Source organism: Thunnus maccoyii, chromosome 14 (assembly GCF_910596095.1).
Source record: "Thunnus maccoyii chromosome 14, fThuMac1.1, whole genome shotgun sequence".
In the NCBI taxonomy this organism is placed as follows: Eukaryota; Metazoa; Chordata; class Actinopteri; order Scombriformes; family Scombridae; genus Thunnus; species Thunnus maccoyii.
Window position 1 is genome coordinate 10,888,291 of NC_056546.1, and position 18,846 is coordinate 10,907,136.

Below are 18,846 nucleotides of genomic sequence, written 5' to 3' on the forward strand. Positions count from 1 at the left end.
TACATAAGTCATCCTGTACATCTGGAGTGTTTTCTCTATTTGTCCACAAATGGATGCTGGGGAATCTGTTTTTATTATGCCAGTACTTTGGCCAAACCTTTAACCATTTACTAACTCTTCACATGACAGAAAGCCACGGGGAGTGCAGCTTACACACACAGATTTCATTTCTTTTATTTTCATTCATTCATTCTTTTTTAAAATTTTTATTATCTATGATTAAATGGTTTCTTACATACTTGCATCATCATGTTAACACTAGCACTATAAAATGTATTGAATCATAAATATAATTTCTATATTAAGAAAGGGAACATTGCTAACTTAAATAATAACCAATATTAGACTAGAATAACTTATTCCCATCAAAAATAATTTAAACCTGGATTCTTGACCTTTTTTCCCTCATGTAATTGAACAGCTCTGGTCAACTGCAGAGGTCATATCAGGTCAAATAAGACTCTACATTTCCAAAAGGAGAGGATGGGAGAAGTCTCCATCACCACCACTTTACAGAAAATTAGTGAATGGAGAGAAAATCAAGAGAAGCAGTAATGGACGCAATGACTGGGAAAATTGCAGTGAAATACTCAAAAGCCATGAGAAGAATCCAAAACATTTTAGGCACATGACATCGTGGAAGGAGTCATCTATTGAGTGTAATCTATCAATAAGTATCAGCGTCTTATATGTTACTAACAGGTAGTTGGTAATATTTAACAATTTATTCATTCTTTGATATGTGATTTGTTTGTTTGAGAAATACCATACCATTGTGGTGTCTGATGTTTGTTGTCCATATTTTTACAGCAGAATGAGCGGGTGGTGATGAGGCAGTACTGGTGGGGTAATTAGGGTGGAATATGGAATATGGGGGCACCAAATCCTTATCTGTCCCAGGGCACCAAAATGGCTAGAGCCGGCCCTGAGAAGGATGTATCATATAGGGATGTGCCCAGTATTTGTATTTGTATCTGTATTTGTTGAGGCAGCGAAATTATTTGTATCTGTATTTGTATTCGAATAAAAGTGGAAAGAGGCTTAAAAATCCTGTTTTTGTTTTTATGACGTTTTTAATTTTAGAAAATTAAAGTGTTACAATCAGTGTTCATGAATAAAATTCCTTACAAAGGAGGTCCCCACATCGGGTCTTGAATTGGAGTCTCCCAAATCATAGACAACTGTGCTGACTACTGTTACTGTGCGTGTGTAGAGCACATTTATAGCTTTATTTGTCATAGTGGGCTGTTGGAAGTATTTTTGAAAGTGAGTACAGCACAAGAGTCACATCCGCATTGCAGTCCAGCGCATGGAGCTGACTCATGCGACTAATACATGAGCTGGTCCTTTGGAGGCTGTATCCTGTTTTTGTGTCGTTACTGCTTCCCAGTCAGGTAGAAGAAATTCAGGGTCCGCCTCTCCCACACAGTCTGAGAAAACAGCAAGCGCTTGATTGCAAGAGAAAAGATGGCTGTGGGTTACTTTCTTCTCCTCCTAATGTTTCAAGTCACAGCGGCCCAAGGTAAGTAATTAACCGACGTTTTACTATAAACGGTCATTTTAATCCTCGCTAAAATTGTAACGTTAGCGTGGCTCCATGCCGCTTTAAGTCGCCGAGTGAATAAATAAAATGTCAGAAAATATACGAAATGGCAGTTCAGTCTGAATGTCTGTTGTCTTCTTTTAATTTAGTTAAGTTGTTTTGTACGAAGCGGTGAAATGAGATCCGCTGGCCTCTTGGAAAACACAAATCCAAGCTAACAGTTATCGGCAGTTGTCTGGTCTCCATGCTAACGGTTGGTTAACGTTAGCTCTGGTTTCTGTCAGGGGAGTGTGGGTGTTTTTCGGGTTATTTACCGACACACAATGTTTATTCTCTGCAAACAAGGTATTCTGATGTTTATTAAAAAAATGTTTTGTGTGCTTATGTGGGGACAATTCTAGCAGCAACATCAACATTGGGACGCTGTTTTCCGGCTAACGTTACATACACAACAGTGTCTGTTGTATGTGTTGTGTCTGTGTCAGTGTCGACTATCGTAAATAAACTGTTTAATATAATAGGAAAGCAGATGTTAAGAGGATATTTTAGCTTAGCTGGAATATCTGTTTATTGCTTTCTCCTTTGTGTGAATATATGACCCCATAATACTCTTTACACACGCCACATAATTATAAATTAGCTGTCAAACGTCGTAATTATGTGTATAGTTATGCATATAAAAAATGTGAGATAGACACATGACTAAACCTACTGATGAAGATTCTGCATGAGAAAATTATCTGCCTGTTCCTTTTTTGGTTTTCTATATTTCCTCTTTGTAGTTTTCAATATTACCCAAGTGGTGTGGTGTAATGTTTCTTTATGAAAAGACGTAAGCAGACCCAGTATGCATCAACAAGGTTAAATGTCAACCCCTGCAGAATGCAGAAATACCTGCAATGTGGGAATATCTGATGTGATGGTGCATGCGGGCCTGTAATTATAGCCATGGTATTGTATTAATGCATGGATGGAAAAACACTTTGTCATTTTGGCAACAACAACCAACTATCATTTAATGAGGCTCTAAGTTGACATCGATCCTCTGCAGGCTGTGGGAATTTCTACAAAACACGTCTCACTTATATGCACTTCTAGTGATGTGGTTAGAAGCAGACTGCTCTAAATGTTAAGCCTTTCTCACATGTAGTTCCTGGTAACTGCTACCACTGCTGCCACTATTATTATCAGTCATGTTTCCTATCAGTATTATTGTTGTTGTCACTGTGCTTCTCTGTGTCTCTCTCTCCCCTCTCCCTCTTTCTCTCTCAACCCAACTGGCAGAGACAGATAGCCACCCACCTACAGCCTAGTTCTGCAGAAGGTTTCTTCCAGTTAAAGGGGAGTTTTTCCTTTCCACTGTCACCAAGTGGTTGCTCATGGGGAATGTTGGGTCTCTGTAAATTAAAGACTACAGTCTACAGTTCTATGTGAAAAGTACCTTGAGAAAACATCTGGTGTGATTTGGTGCTATAAAAAGAATTGACTTGACTTAAGTTACTGGGACCTCAGGCACCACTAATGATTTTCATTATTCACACATGCAGCTGCATTCAGGAACATTTCCAACTTGCGCCTTTTCACACATGGCATGGCAATGCCGGGATAGATGGGGCAATGCAACGCTTAGAGATCCTAACCGCCATAAAACTCAACAGAATAAGAAGAAGATGGGGCAATGCCGGATGTACATGAAGAACTTATTTCTGAATCTGTCCAGTTTCCAGCTTGTTTACAAACCAAAGAACTTGCATTGTTTGTTAGTCATCAAATCACACGCAAAAGAATTGGCAAGGCAACCATAAACACGCGGATTCAAATACGTCATCAATTAAGCCTGCGACTTGGGTGGTTCGCTCGCTCCACATGAAAGCATTTTTCGTCAGACGGACATAACCCTTTACGTGCTTGTCCCTGCAATATTACTGCTTTCATTCACAACACCGTACCGGCATTTTTACTGAAATGTTGCAAGGTCTGAAAGGTGGGAAATTGGCAGGACAGATTTCCCTGACTTTTGATCCCTGCTCCCATTCACACTTGCATGCAAATGTTCCTGAACATTTCAGGGATAGACTGTATGCTTGAAATGCACCCAGACTGCATTAAGGGTGCATTGCGATGCTGACTATATAAGCTTTAGATCCCCGAGGGGAAATTCACATGTAACAGCAGCACAGAGAAGTGAAAAAACAAGTAAACTACTCCCTGAATTAAATAAACAAAAAACAAAATAGGGAAAGAAATTAGAGTGTTGACAAAAAAAAATATAATGCAATACAGTACCTTGGACTATGAAAGTGAATTGTACAAACTTAATGTTGACATAGATGCCGTAACCAATTTTGGTTTTATTTATTATTTTGGATGTATTAATTATTTATTAGAGCTGAAACCATCGGCCGCTTAATCAATTAGTTGATTGCTAACTATTTAAGGCTGCAACTAATGATTATTTTCATTTTCAATTAATCTGTTGGTTATTTTCTTGATTCATTGCTTAGTCATTTGGTCTTGAAAATGTTTCCCAAAGCCTAAGATCTAAAATGTTTTCCTTTTTGTTCTGACTAACAATCAATCACTAACAATTCAGTTTACTATCATAGAGAACTGAAGAAACCTAAAAATATTGACATTTAAGACGCCCACAGAGTCCTGAAAAAAGGTCTAATCAGGCAGCACAAGTGAAAACCCCTGCGTGGGGGTACGATGACTGTGCAGCTGCAGTAAAGTCAATTTTCAAGCAAAACTACTCAAAACGTTCCAGCTTTCCAGTAATGAGGAGATAATTGTCAGTGATAATTATTAACTTAGTTAATAATGCGGGGCACCACCCAGAGACCGGGACCAATAACCGAACTGTAAAGGTAGTCTCATAAACAAATTATTCACTTGAGGGGAGCTAATACCTGATGTATCAGCACCTCTAAGTGAATGGTGAAGGTGAAAGTCCGAGCACTGACTCTCTCAATCAGCCACTTATCACAATAAAAGATGCACAATAATGACAGGAAACTTCTCTTTAAAGCTACAAATAGTATTAAGTGTGTGTGTGTGTGTCACAAGATAGCCGACGTGGATCACGTGACGATACAAGTGACTCAAGATGGTGCGGCTTCCGGGGGAAGTTGCGTCACGTGAGAACAACCGGTTAAGTTAAATTAAATTAAATTAAATTAAATTAAATTAAATTAATATGGCTATGGGGGGTGGAGCCAAGCACACAGAGCCCAAAGAGGGGAGGACACCCCCCCCCCCTCCCCACCAGCAACACAGCCACAGCCCAGGTTCCAGACCAGCTGAGACCAGCTAAGGGGTATTCCTCCTATAGTATTTGTTTGTTTTGCTTCTTTCCCCTTCTCCCCTTCTCTGTCTTTTGTTGTTTGTTTCTTTGTTTGCTTCTCTGTCTTAGAGACGGTCCAAACCTAGTCCAGCTGGACCACTCTCAGACCCTTTGGGAGAGAGTTTGTCCAGTGGGAGGTGTACATAGATTTTTTTTTTTTTTTACTATAAGAGGGGTGGGGTGGAGTCACCACAGCCAGCTACCTCCCGCCGCTCTCGTCAAGGACCGCGGCCATACCACCGGAGGGCAAGGAGTCGCGCCCCCCCGCCCCACGTCCCGCATGGCTCCACCCCCCACCGCCCTGCAAATATGACATTACCCGGACTTACGACTGCCTCTACCTCCACCGCCACCACACTCAAGGACCAGAACAACAGCAGAAATAATAATAATAATAATAATAATAAAAATGATTATGATAATAATAATAACATCAACAGCAACAACAATAATAATAATAGTGTAATTGACAGTATCTGGCATAAATGACAGTAGTGATAGCAATAACAATAATAATAATAATAACAATAATGATAAAGATATTTAGTTTCTAAACAACAATAATTAGCCTATCATGATACATATTGATGATATATATGTATAATTGGAATGAGAGGGAGCGGGGAAGGAAGAAGTAAAACAAAGAAATAAAAACAAACAAACAAACAAAAAAAAAAAGACGTAAAGGAAAAGTGAATTAAATTAAAAAATAAATGTCTGTTATTGGCCGGGTATGTGGTCTGATATGTGGTCATTTACGTGGTTCTGGCTTTGGTTATTGATGCTCTTCTTTGTCTTGTATAATTCAATAATGGAAATAATCATTTTCAGTCTCATTAGTCCGTTCTGCAAAGGATACAGAGGTATCCGCTGTCGTACCACCAGACTACAGAGCAGCTTCTGTCCTCAGGCTGTGAGACTAATCCTTTAATTCACTCATATAATTTCTGTTTTTGTGAGTAGCATAAAGGGACTACAAACAACATTTTGTTATATAACCTTGTGTTGTAAAATGATAATAACAAATGAATCTTGAATCTTATTAGGCTATTAGTAATAACACTGACAACCTGTTGACTAAAAAGCCAACACTGTTAAGAAAATTTTTTGGACAAATGTGCAAGATTAATCACCTGCATCACCTGCAAGGCTGTCATCATTACGCATATTATACAGGTTATCCTACACAGCTATTGACTGTCAGCACCAGATGCTTCAACTAGAGCACGGCCATTCAGTTTAATAATCAGCTTCAGCACAGACAGATAAGAAAATTACTGGATCTGCAGCCGCTGATATTTACATACTGCTGCTAGCTAGCGTTAGCCACCTGAAAGGTAGAGACAGACTGGACAAAGTAGAATCTAGAAACCGTTCAGTTGACTCCTAGCGCTTCAACTCTCTTCACTGAAGATCATACCTCGTCAACTAAACACACCGCATAGTGTGCAGAGTCATTTTCAGTCTGTCCTTCTCATAGATTAAACTGCCAGCGAGCCATGTGGAGTCATGATAGCACCGTAAACTGCAGCAGGTGCACACGTAGTGTAACTAATCATGTAAAAGCTAACATGACTGTCGTGACTCAACATAGCTAATGTAGCAGCTGTGATCTAAGTTACTTTTGACCAAAAATGAACTTTTTGTGCATATTGTAATAACTTGATTTTCACGATTAGGCATTCTACACATTGTGCAGAAACAAAAATATTTAATTATTTCAACATATATCGCTCCGCCCTAGTTCCAGTAAAATGAAAAAAGGATGTGAACACTAACTTCTTTGAATATGGATCTGTTGGCACATACAGTTTTCAATTCAACAATAAAAAGGTATTTTTCTACCAATGAACTGCTTATATAAGGAGTTGTACAAATGTCTTAGTGCAGCAGTGCCGTCCTATTGCATATAGTATGACAAACCTCCGAAACATAATTGATTTAACATGAAAAAACCAGTCAGACAAGGATTTAATGAGCCATAACTGGGATACAGTAGGTCAGTACAAGCCTCTTCTCTGTGCCTTGCACACTGTAGTGTATTTTCCTGTTTATGCTAGAAATGGTCAAAATGTCCCCACCCATGAGGGAAAATGTTTGAAACGGATAACCCTTCTGAAGTAGCCGCTGTGAAAAACTTTCAGGCATTTTCTTTTGTTCGCGTGTGAACTTCTGTCCGTCTGTCCTATCTCTCTGACAGTGACACTGTTTTGATATATCTGGACACAAGATGCTACAGTAGCTAACTGGTGTAGCTACATGGCAAGGGACTGGAAACTGCACGCCAAATCCAAAGATTAGTTTAAGAAAATACTTCACCAACATCCTGTCTGTCAGAGACACAATACTGTGTACTGTGGTGATATCTACACTGTATCCTGTTGGCTACAGGGGGGTCTTGCGAGCATATCTTAGCCGATGAGCTGTATGGGTTTGAACTTTCCACTGTGGTTTTCTCACAGTCTAGATGTGTTTACACAGTAAAGTGCATTGTCAGTTTGTCATATAAAATTAATTGATAGGATCAGCCCTCTATTGCCGTGACCATTTGAATCGTGTTGTTCAGTTGAAATCAAAGTAGTGAGAAAGAAGAAAGTTCGAATTGTTTAGTATTCCCCTAAGGATGTGGACACAAATGTGTCGATTTACCATAAACAATACCACAACTTCTGTCATCATGGCCGGGACTTTCCGAGCAAGACAATACAGCTCGCCTTTGAGATTGTTTAAATGTCTATGTCACACACCTGTAGTTCACCGCAGCACTAATAACATACTGAGCGGCTATCAGTTTACCAGCAGCTGTTTGACCCTTTCATTTTCACATAAAGATTTGTTCACATGGACCCGTTTTTTCGCCAGCAAGCTTTCTGTTTGTCAAAACTTTTGATGTACATTTGTGGTGACAGGAAATTCATGTAGGCTTTGCAGCTTTCTGTTCTGTGTGGTGAAGTATTTGATGTATGTTTGTAGTGTTTTCTTTGTCTTTGATTTTTCTGATGTGATGGCTTTATACATTTCACATAGTAAATATTTAGACAGTTACACACTTTTTGTTCATCAGGCTCTTTGAAAAAAAAAAAATGGATACTACATTAAAATGCCAACTCAGCTTTTATTTGAGTAGTTTACTTCACTACAGAAGGAACTGTGTGGGAGATTTTGACCTTTTAACACACATTCCCTGAAGTTTAGGGGTTCAAACGTAACTGGACAGATACGCATGAAGTCAAACAAAATCATCGTATTTAATATTATGTGGAAAATCATTTACAGTCAATGACTGCCTGAAGTCTTGAACCCATAGACATCACCAGAGGAATTGTATCTTCCCTGGTGACGTTCTCCCACAAGGAACACAACAAAAAAAGTAAAACTGTCCAAATACTTAACATCTGGACTGTATATTTTGTACTTTGTGCCGCTTGTGTCTTCTAACTCAGTGGATGTGGTTGACCTGAATTTTCATTCTGACTGAGCTCTCTTTCAGTCAAAAATACACAGTACTGTGCAAAAGTTTTAGGTACTTTTTAGATGTTTAGATTCTTATCCAGAATGCAGTACCATCAGGGAGGGGCGTCTGATTGGTCCCAACTTTAATGTGCAGCATGACAACAACCCCAAACATACAACCAGAGTCATAACAAAGTATCTTCAGCAACACGAAGAACAAGGAGTCCTGCAACAGATGTGGCCCCCACCTCAACATCCTGGGGTCAGTCTGGGACCTATGAAGTGACAGAAGCAACTGAGACACGTAACAGAAGTACCCTGAAAAACTGTGTGCATGTGTACCGAGGAGAACTGCTGCTATTTTAAAGGCAAATATTGATTTAATTAGGTTTTTTCCCTTTGTATGAAGTTAATTGATAGATAAAACCTATCCATCGTATTATTTTTGAAAGCATCTTCACTTCACTTTTAGTGCCTAAAACCTTTGCACAGTACTGTATGTATTTCTTGGCCCATACTGTGGGTGTTCATTAGCTAAATGTTCTGTGACATGTTCTGCACATCTACAGGGACTTCATTTTAAGTCAGATTGCATCTGCTTTCTCTTCCTGTTTCCGAAAGAAGACTTTGCTTTGTAGGCACAAATCTCTCCGCTTTTCTGCTGCTGTGACACTTTGAATCTGCTTCACTCATATAATCTGATAAACATGCTGAGTGTTGAATAAGTAATATCCACTTTTTCCTCAGCTTATGGTTTGACCTTGTCCCCAGAGAGAAATGATAAATGGCACATTTTAAATGAGGAAGATAAAACTTAAAAAAAGGAGATTTGAAACACCTGGTGGAAAAACTGTCAATTTAAATAAATATCGTTTTGATTAAAGATCCTCTCCAGCATGTATTAAGACATATATAAAATTACTCTACTTGGAACAATAATGTTTGCCTGATATGGGCTTTCCAAACTAGTTTTGAGGTCACAAATAATGCTCGTATGCCTCAGATTTTCAATGAGCACGGAGAACGTTTCAACTTTCAGCAGGTGAATGTGTAAAACAAACTTTGCACATTCATCATCCTGGACAGTGACGCTCAAACATCCAGGAAAAGGATGATAAACGTTATTGCGTGGAGGGGGCACTTCAACATAATGTAATGCATCACTCTGATTTCACAATTCTTTTGCAATCTGCTTAGTAGTGCAAACATCCCTTGCTCTAAAAAGATTAGTCAGTTTTCTTTCACAAATGTGTAAAATCTGTTTTAAAAAAAAAAATGCTGTAAGAAAAGTCAGTGATATATTTTCTGTAGTCAGTTCACAAGATCTTTTGCACTTTCAGCTTTGGTAGGAAGTTTAAAGTTTTGGAATGAAATGTTGTGGTTAAGTGTGTATGTGTATGAGTGTAGAGCTGTTTGTGGTGACAGCCCTCAGCAACCAACTTTACTGTTGCGGTTATCACTTCTTGTACAGTCGATATACTGCCCTTTGTGATTTCTCTTTCACTCTTCTCACACCCACCTATGTTTTCGATCCTCTCTGCATATGTGGGTGTATGTTATCATGTTTGTTCATTCACAGAGGAAATGAAACTGAAATGTACACTTGGTGTTTTTTTGTGTGTGTGTGTGTGTGTGTGTGTGTTGTTTGCTGTATGTTAATGGAGGTGACTCACAAATGTCCTTGAAGGTGAGATAAAAAAATCAGAAAATATTCACATTTGAGAAGCTGGAATCAGAGAATTTGGACTTTTTTCTATTAAAAAAAAAAAAAAGGACTCAAAAAAATGTATTGATTGTCAAAATTGTTGGCAATGACTTTAATAGTTGGCAACTAATCAACTAATCGTTGCATCTCTAGTGTTCATTTACTCATCCAAACAGCTTCATTGTTTTTCAGCTTAAGTTTTGTGTGTCTTTCTTCTTCTCTCTCTTTTGCTTTTCCTGAAAACACTTAAAGGTTAAATGTCATGTACATCCAGTTTGAACTGGTGCAGTCTTGTAAACTTACTACTTTGGCTCCATTTACAAAGACAGAGACATCTGCAGAGAGCCTGTCGCATAGTGCCTTCATGCTTTATACCAGCCTGCTGAAAACATGCTTGTCTGCATGATATATTTGTTCAATGTGATTGGCAATGCTGGTATTGCTTGAATAGACCACAGCAAAATAATAATGAAAAGGCTTCAAACCTTATTATATGAAATAATATTTGGTTTAATGGGAGTGTGGATGCATTATTTGATATTTGCTGTGTTAAAAAAACAAGAAACTCCAAGCAAGTGGAGGAATATATGGTGGGTGTTTGTCGTGTGGACACAATAACTGTGCGATGCTATGACACGTGACTGCTTCCCGTAACGGAGATAAAATCTAAGGCTTGTGCAAACATGCACTGATGAATAACTAGCATCCTCAGTGCTGATCAGATCTGTTGTTAAAATCATGAAGAAGGCTGTTAAGGACTGTCTTTTTAAAAATGTTTTCATCTTCAAGTCAATGCCAGAAAAGATTAAATAAAGTAGATAAGACTAGAGAATCTAGCTCAGGGAGTGAAGCTGCTGTTCTGCTCTTTATTTTTCCAACACAGATTTTACAGAAATTGGTGCATTTTCCTGCACTTAGTAGCTAAAACTTTTCTTGGCACTGAACTCTTGAACCAACAGTCTGAGAATTATGTGTAGTTATGTGTTTGCAGTAGGAAAAACATGTAGGCCGACTTCACCAGAAGAGTATTGTGTACCAGTTTTCATGCAGTGCCCTCCTCTGGTGGGAAGTATACATCACTAAAAATGCTTCCTTGACTGGCAGTGTGAGTTTAGCTGAGAGCCTGTAAATGACCTAAATGTTCATGAAAGCCCTTCAGTAGACAGGGGACATTTCTCCTCAATGAAAGACCTCGTTAATGTCATATTCTGTCATATTTTGACTAATTTCAGTATGGATAAAAGAGTCCTGCATTAACGACATAAAAAATTTGTCATTTCGTAGTTTTGCTTTGGTGATTGAAGACTTAAATTTTCAAATTTTTAATGCCTTAAAATATCTGCAGTCTGACATCTGTGTCTCTGTTTCCACAGTGCTGCCTCCGACCAACGTGACACTGCAGTGCCAAAATGTGAAGAACATATTGAAGTGGAGTTACGAACAACTTTCTCCAGAGCTTAAATTCAAAGTGGTTATCCGCTCAACGGGGGGGAGTTTCGATGCAAGTCGGTTGGTGTTTTTCTTTTCATATATTACCAACCAAATATCTGTTTGCCTGTTTTAAAACTAGATTTTTTCAAGATGATCTCTGCTTTAAACTGTATGAATTGTACAAACCAACACCAATACCCTCATGTGACTTGTATGCTACTCTAAGTTAGTAAATTTGGTTCTGAATATACAATACACAGTTAAGCTCATCAGAAAATACACACTGATGTTTTTATATAGGTAATTAATGGCCAACATTACACTCAAAGAAAGTAAGTTTTAGAAGATGGACAAATCAGTGAAGTACTTTGCACCTCTAAAACAGAAGGATAAATACACACATTCATTAGGGTTTAAATTGTTCAAAAATATGGACATTAAAATGAAAGATATCCTTATAAGAGCTTACTGCAATTTTATAGTATCTAATTAACATGTTCTAAGTGATTAATCTCAAGTAAAACCTTTTTTGGTTAGTTTTAAATTGTTTCTAATGAATAACAAACATTTAACAACAATATATATTATTGGTCTATAACAATATTGTTTAAAGAGTGTTCAGTAAGTATTTATTAACTGTTAATACACAGCATGTACAGCAGACTTAAAACTATTTATAGATGTCTTTAAAGCTACTGAAGACATTGTATAATAAATATACTGTTATATCAAAGCTTGATCTTATATATTTTTATGTTCAACACCTCATACAAACATTGTAACGCAAACATTCTCATATGAATTTTAGAAAGAAATTATCTTCATTATCATTATCATTCATTATCTTCTCTTGACAAAGATTTTCTTGTATTTTCTGTTTCCCCAGTTCTCCGCTGTGGGTGGACTCACCATCTCTAGAAGCCGATGTGTCGTTTCTCTCCGATCCAAATGACGAATACTTTCTCACTGTATCTGCTGTGATTGGAGAGAATACGTCTGAGTCCGTCCCTACTGACGGAATCACTTTCAGCTATTTCAAGGACGCTCTAGTAGCAAAGCAGAAATGTGAGTAGTGATGTCAGTATTCAGCGAGCTTGAATAGCAACATTTAATCTTTCTAGTTGGATGAAACACAATTGAGGATTTCACACACTAATCCATCCCCTGAATCCAAGACATAGCCATTGGTAAAAGATCAGGTGAGATTAATGACACTGATAGCTAGTTGTATTTGGAGTTAATTATTAGGCGGCCATTTGGCCGCAATTTCTGCAATTTGCTGTGTCGTCCAAACAATAAATCCATGTTCATGTTGGTTTCCAGGTTCTTTGGACCTCCCACCTGTAAATGTCACTGTTGAATCGGAGGACAAAGTCGTGCTCCGCTTCCTTCATCCTTGGCTGTTTTATGAGCAGAACTTGGGTGCCATTTCAACACCAAAGCCTCTGATGAAGAAGAAGAAGAAAAGGCATGACACAGACATCTCTGAAGATCTGCCTGAATTTAAGTACACAGTGATGGTCAACGAACAGGTCAGACTGCACAGTTTTACATCTACACCTTGTAAGGATTTTTGTTTGACTGCAGTCAAAATGAGCTGTAGACTTGTGTCAGTTTCCTCATCTAGTTATTACATTCTAACACTGACAGGAACATGGATACAGTTGTTGGGACAGCATATGCATGGACACGATTCCAGTGGATGCTACACAGGAGAAACACTGTCTGAAGATCAAGGGAGAGGTGGAGAAAATGCATGTTCAAGGGACACAGGAGTACTGCGCCAGACCATTTGAAGCAGCTGTTAATAAAAATCTGGGTAAAATTTTACATTACTTGTTTTTAGTTTTTCCAGTCAAGACCATCATTAGTCAACGGTCATGCTGGTCATACAACGGTGGCATGTCATGTTATTGGTCAGGAAAGATCACGCTCTTTGAATCTGATTCCACAACATAATCTATGACCTGGTGTTAAAACAAATCACCTAACACCAAAGAAACAGTTATTTAAGGTGAACTTTACATTTAATGTACACACATCTGTAGCAGTAAATCAAAGCTCCTCTGAGTATTAATATGATTCAGGGTGTCCGATAAAAATTAATTACTTTTTTGAAAGTGGGACCTCGGACAAAGTGTAATGTTGTTACCTATTAAGGCTGGGTATTGTTTAAAAAATGATGTTGCCAGTGCCGATACCAGTACCCTTCATTCAATACCTTTTTTTGGTCTACTTCATTTGATACCAATATGAATGAAAGCGTTCAGTTGCATAAAATGCCACCACTCCTCCCCATCCAAATGATTTTTACATAAATACATTTTGAGAGTGTTCAAATTATTAAAATATTTAATTTCGTGGCATCTCAGCACGCTGGACTGCCAACTCAGTCAAACACATCGTTATTGACACCAGTCAATACCTTAAAGGTATTGAGTACCGATACCCAGCCCTACTACCTATGGATGTTTCTGCACCTGGTGAAATCAGAATAGTTTCACTAGTTGTTCCCACACTTTTTCTGTTGCATAAAGGATAAAGAAAGAACCTTAAAAACTTAAGCCTCAGGAAAAGGGCAGAGGTGCTGTATCACACAGGGAAGGCCACATACTGTACATAATGAGCTAATTATTAACACTATCGCCTCATGACTAAATTGTTCACGAGATGAGACTCAGCTCAGTATGATGCAAAAATATTGGTGAAAAAAAGAGAAGGCTCTGAGGTTATAAGTCAGAAAAGTCGAGACAAATGGCTCAATCAGTCAGAATTGGTGATGTGTGAAGTAAAACTGATGAGATGGTGAGAGGTTTCTTTGGTTGGACTGTTTGTGTTTGTGTGGCTCTATAAATGTATTTACTTTTATATTGTTACATCTGTTTTGTTTAGGGAAAACCCTGTATATTGGGCTCGGCATATTGATCTTGACTGCATTTGCTTTCATCCTCTTCCTCGTGTACCGAAAAAAGACCATGTCCACAACTCCTTTACCGCCCTCTATGGTTTGTTCATTCTACAACACATTTTCTAATGAGCCTCATTTGAAAAAGAAAGTATTTAATTTGAATGTGTTACATGAATTTATGCCCACTGAAACAACAGGTTCTTAAATTTCAGCACTAATCTACAACTAATTTCTCTTTGTCTCTTGAAGAAAATCATGGGGTCAGTGAGGCAGTGGACTATGGGAAATGTTCAAGAGCAAGTGGTTGTGCCACAAGTGGAGCCTTCCTCACCCACACCTCTACTGCAAGAAAAAGAAGTGGATGAATTGCCACCTGCTAGCACTCCCTTCAACGAATATGACCTCCGGATGCCCATCGGGGTGTCGACCGAGAATGAGCGTGAAGAAGTGTGTGATGTCACAGTTGCAGAGAAAGAGAAGGATGATTACATGCCGGGGGCCAACTTGGATGAAGATGAGGAGTCTAACTCGTTTGAAGCCCACTCTAGCTACGAGAAACGCCAAGTTGTTGTCGAGATAGCGCCAGGGGAAAAAGCTGAAGGCTACCGTGGTTGATCTGCAACCTCTACGCACTGTGGCGAATTGAATGTTTGATCACCGGCTTGTTACATTGGCAAAAATGAGGCTCCATCCCATGATCACTGCCATCACCTGACATTAAAACCCAAAACTAAAAAATTGAACCTCAACAGCAACTTGCAAGGGAGTTGTGGTTACAGGTTTCGAGCGATTCAATTTGTGATATTTCCTTGTCAGTTCCAGAAATTGCCAAGAAAAAGGATAATCAGGAACTTTCCCTTGCTAGCACACCTTGACATCAAGTTACATATTTCAACCTTAATATGTTAAAACTCCACAACAAGTGGCTTTTGTGAGGTAGAGCAGCCGAAACTACAGTTACACCAGTTGATTGTCCTTACAGTTGTAAGATAAAATAGATCATTAATGCGTATTTGCCAAATCAGGGCAGATAAAAAGGAGATAGTTTGATCAGGAGAGTAGTGAAGTTGTCCATCTATCAATTACTGAAATTGTGGATATTTGTGTTTCAACACTCACAGCCTACGATCATTTATTGGACTGAAGGCAGAGACCAAGCTGCTGTTTGCGTGCCACACAGTGCAAGTACATGAGAAAGCACTTCATTAATTCAATCATCAATAATTCATATTAATATGTGATTGATTAAATTGTGTTACATTCAGGTGGCAGAAGCTTCCAGCAAATAGTAAGTGTTTAGTGCATGTACATATACTTATAGTCTTTTTTTTTTCGTCATTGTCACTGAACAAGTGAGACATCAGTGTTACTACCAAGTTAAGTTCCACCATGGGGTGTTGAGGTAATTATTGATTAGAAAATGAGAAATTATTGGCATGAATGGAAACTGCCCGACATGATTTCATTACAAGTTGTTTCTTCTGTTGCATTTCTCTCTACTGTGACATTGTTAAAAAATATTTCTTTTTCCATCAACTAACTTTTCTTCTTTTGGATAAATTGACACTAGAAAAATGTTTTCTGCCCCCACCCCTGCATGCCAGAATTGGAGAAAGAAAGAAAATGTTGCACTTAGTTAGAAAATTACCATTTCTTAATACTACTTTTAAGTTGTCCTGTGCCACAGTGACAGAGAGTGACTTATTAATTATGTGCCATTATAAAGAGAAAAGCTTTACCTTTTACTGCATACTGATGCAGTGTTTACAGCATCTTTGCCATCAAACCCATCAGTTAAATGAATTTATGGTCATCAGAACATATAAATTGCAGCCTCTCCAGAAGGAGAGCTGTAGATGAGAACAGTGGAGTGATAGAGGAGTAACGGGGAGGTTAGTTAAAATAACCAGAGAGGTCACTGGAAAAAACCTGAGCGGCAGGGAGATTTGAATAACTGAGGCTCTTGAAAAGTCTTTAAACAGATATGCAAGGCTTCACCACAACAAAACCTTCAAAAGGACTCAAAGGCAAAGCAATGCAGCTTTATTTATAGAGCACGTTTCATACACAGAGGCAGATTCACAATGTATTAAGACTAAAAGCTGCTTGTCCTTGTTTAGGTTTTGCTCTGGGCACCACTAGCAGCCCACTCACTAGTTATCTAAGAGGTCTCGTCTGGCTATATTGCTCAAGCATATCAGTCATATATTCAAAGCCAACTCCATGTAGAGATTTATTAATGGGTAATATAATCAATTCTGTGGCTTACTTGTAACCAGTGTAGAGATTTAAGTGTCTGATGGCCTTTTTAGGAAGTCCTGTCAGAAGTTCATTGTTGTGATAAATCAGTTTTTCCAGATCTTGTTTTGTTATAAGGTTCCTTACTGTGGCTTTGTTTTTAAGGTGATAAAATGTTGAATTTGTGATATCTTTTCCATGACTGTTCAAACTGTTAAAAGGGACATGTGCTTCTTCTCCTGTAATGCATATTATAAATACTAACCAATAATGACATTTACATACTGTATCTTTAACATCTGTCAACCAAACACAAGCATTACATTCATTATGATATTCACCAGTTACTGAGCTTAGTGGTTAATATACTGTATTCACTGCAGAATAGTTTGTTATATGAACACTGCTCACGTCCTCTTGCTTATTTGCACGACTGTTTTCCCTGTGATTCCGATGCTTCAATTTCTGATTAGGGTTGTAGCACCTTAAAGGACCAGTATGTAGGATTAAGTGGTATCTAGCGGCGGGGTTGCAGATTAAAACCGACTGACCCCCCCCCACCACCCTCCCCTTCCAAGCGTGTAGGAGAACCTACGCTGGCCATGAAACTGGGGTAATGTGAAAGGTCCTCTCTAGAGCCAGTGTTTAGTTTGTCCATTCTGGGCTACTGTAGAAACATGGCAGTGCAACATGGCAGCCTCTGTGGAAGGGGACCCGCTCCCTATGTAGATATAAAGGGCTCATTCAAAGGCAATGAGAGCACAGTGGTTCTTATTTTCAGGTGATTAAGCACTAATTAAAACATACTTATGAACATTATATTAAAATCTTGGCAAGTCCATTCCGCTAGATGCCACTAAATTCTACACACTGCGCCTTTAAGGTTGCAGTGAAACAAGTTAGAGCGTCTTTAACTTGTGTACTGTGACATATTCTGAATGAAAAGGAATAGATGTGTATATGGTAATTTGATTTAAGTCTTTTAGATTTGATTGAATCCCTTAAAAAGTGAGTGTGGTACTGAGCTGTAGAGGACTGTTTGGCATCGGTAGGCGGAGGATGCAGAAGAATTGATAAAATTAGACCTCAAACACATTCTCTGGAAACGGAAACAAACTTTAAATCACATTTAATTGGAGAAATGTAGTTCAGGATGAGTTTTGAATGTTTTACTGTATGACCTGTATTACGAGATAACTGAGTAATTAACACAGGGAGTTAATTACTCAGTTAGAGGTTGAAAATTGTATTTTTTTTAAAAAATAAATGTGTCTTTAAATGCAGCTGAGAACTATAATTAAAATTTTCCTGCGGCTAACTTGCACTGACGTGTTGTTGTAACATGTGCCTTACCTCTTTGCTTCACAATTTTTATGTGTGTTCAACACATATTGTTCATGTTTCGATGTTTGTTTTTGTGTTGTTAGTAACTTTTTGTGTTAAAACAGAAAATGTATATAAGTTGACTTTTTTATGTGATTTATTATGATCAATCTACCAGGTATATCTGTTCACATTTCCATGCACACACTGCTAAATGTATGAAAACATCTGTTTTTTGTTGTTGTTTTTTTTTAAATGGTGCTGATTCTGTAACAGGGAAATGATGCCTTGGTTTGACTTACTTCAAAGAGGGGTAGGCAGCTGAAACTACCTTTAGTGTGTGGAAATGTCTAATGTGTTGTTTAGTCCAGTTAATGTGTAGACAAGCAGGTAATCATTTAATGTCTACTGCCTGATTCTCTAGTTACTGCAGCCTAACTGTTCATTGTCCTGTTTCAACACCTATCTGTGCATCTGTCCATATAAGGTTTCCTGCCCTGTCTCCATATCACTGGGGATTTTTTGCATTTCAATAAAAGTCTGTTTATGTCCAAGGATATAAAAACGAGAAGGGATATCATGTGATTTATTTTAAACTGAACATCCTGTGACCCAAATATGATCCAAATCTTATGCTGTGTTCACCAAATGACTGGATGTAAAATGATATGCATTAAGGAAGGGAAGTTGGTATTTCACTGTAGTTAAGATACTGAATTGAAGCTGCTGTGGGACTGTATACAATTTAAATCCCTGGCACATAGTGTTACTGCATAAGGGAAGAAGCACACATGTTATGATGTTTCATGACATTTTAGCAATCCATGTTGTTCCTTCCTCTGAAACTAGCCATTTAAGTACCGAGGGGGACCTCTTTTGTGTGTGTGTTTGCATAATGTCTG

The 18,846-nt window shown here is 38.3% G+C and overlaps 1 protein-coding gene across 1 annotated transcript; it reads left to right on the forward strand.

The window, feature by feature from the left end:
* Window positions 1-1,248: 1,248 nt before the first annotated feature.
* ifngr1l (interferon gamma receptor 1-like) lies at window positions 1,249-18,512 on the forward strand. The gene is made up of 8 exons (XM_042433773.1): window positions 1,249-1,266; window positions 1,391-1,522; window positions 11,418-11,553; window positions 12,362-12,540; window positions 12,799-13,007; window positions 13,126-13,294; window positions 14,368-14,480; window positions 14,633-18,512. Exons 2-8 carry the CDS (start codon window positions 1,468-1,470, stop codon window positions 14,996-14,998), a joined length of 1,227 nt encoding a protein of 408 aa, XP_042289707.1. The 5' UTR covers window positions 1,249-1,266; window positions 1,391-1,467; the 3' UTR covers window positions 14,999-18,512.
* The last annotated feature ends 334 nt before the right edge of the window (window positions 18,513-18,846 follow it).

Excerpts from the sequence above, each read along its gene's own strand:
- ifngr1l (XM_042433773.1), top strand. The coding sequence starts at position 1,468 with ATGGCTGTGGGTTACTTTCTTCTCCTCCTAATGTTTCAAGTCACAGCG. Across the intron at positions 11,554-12,361 it reads GGGAGTTTCGATGCAAGTCG|TTCTCCGCTGTGGGTGGACT; the intron begins GTTGGTGTTTTT and ends CTGTTTCCCCAG. Across the intron at positions 13,008-13,125 it reads CAGTGATGGTCAACGAACAG|GAACATGGATACAGTTGTTG; the intron begins GTCAGACTGCAC and ends TAACACTGACAG.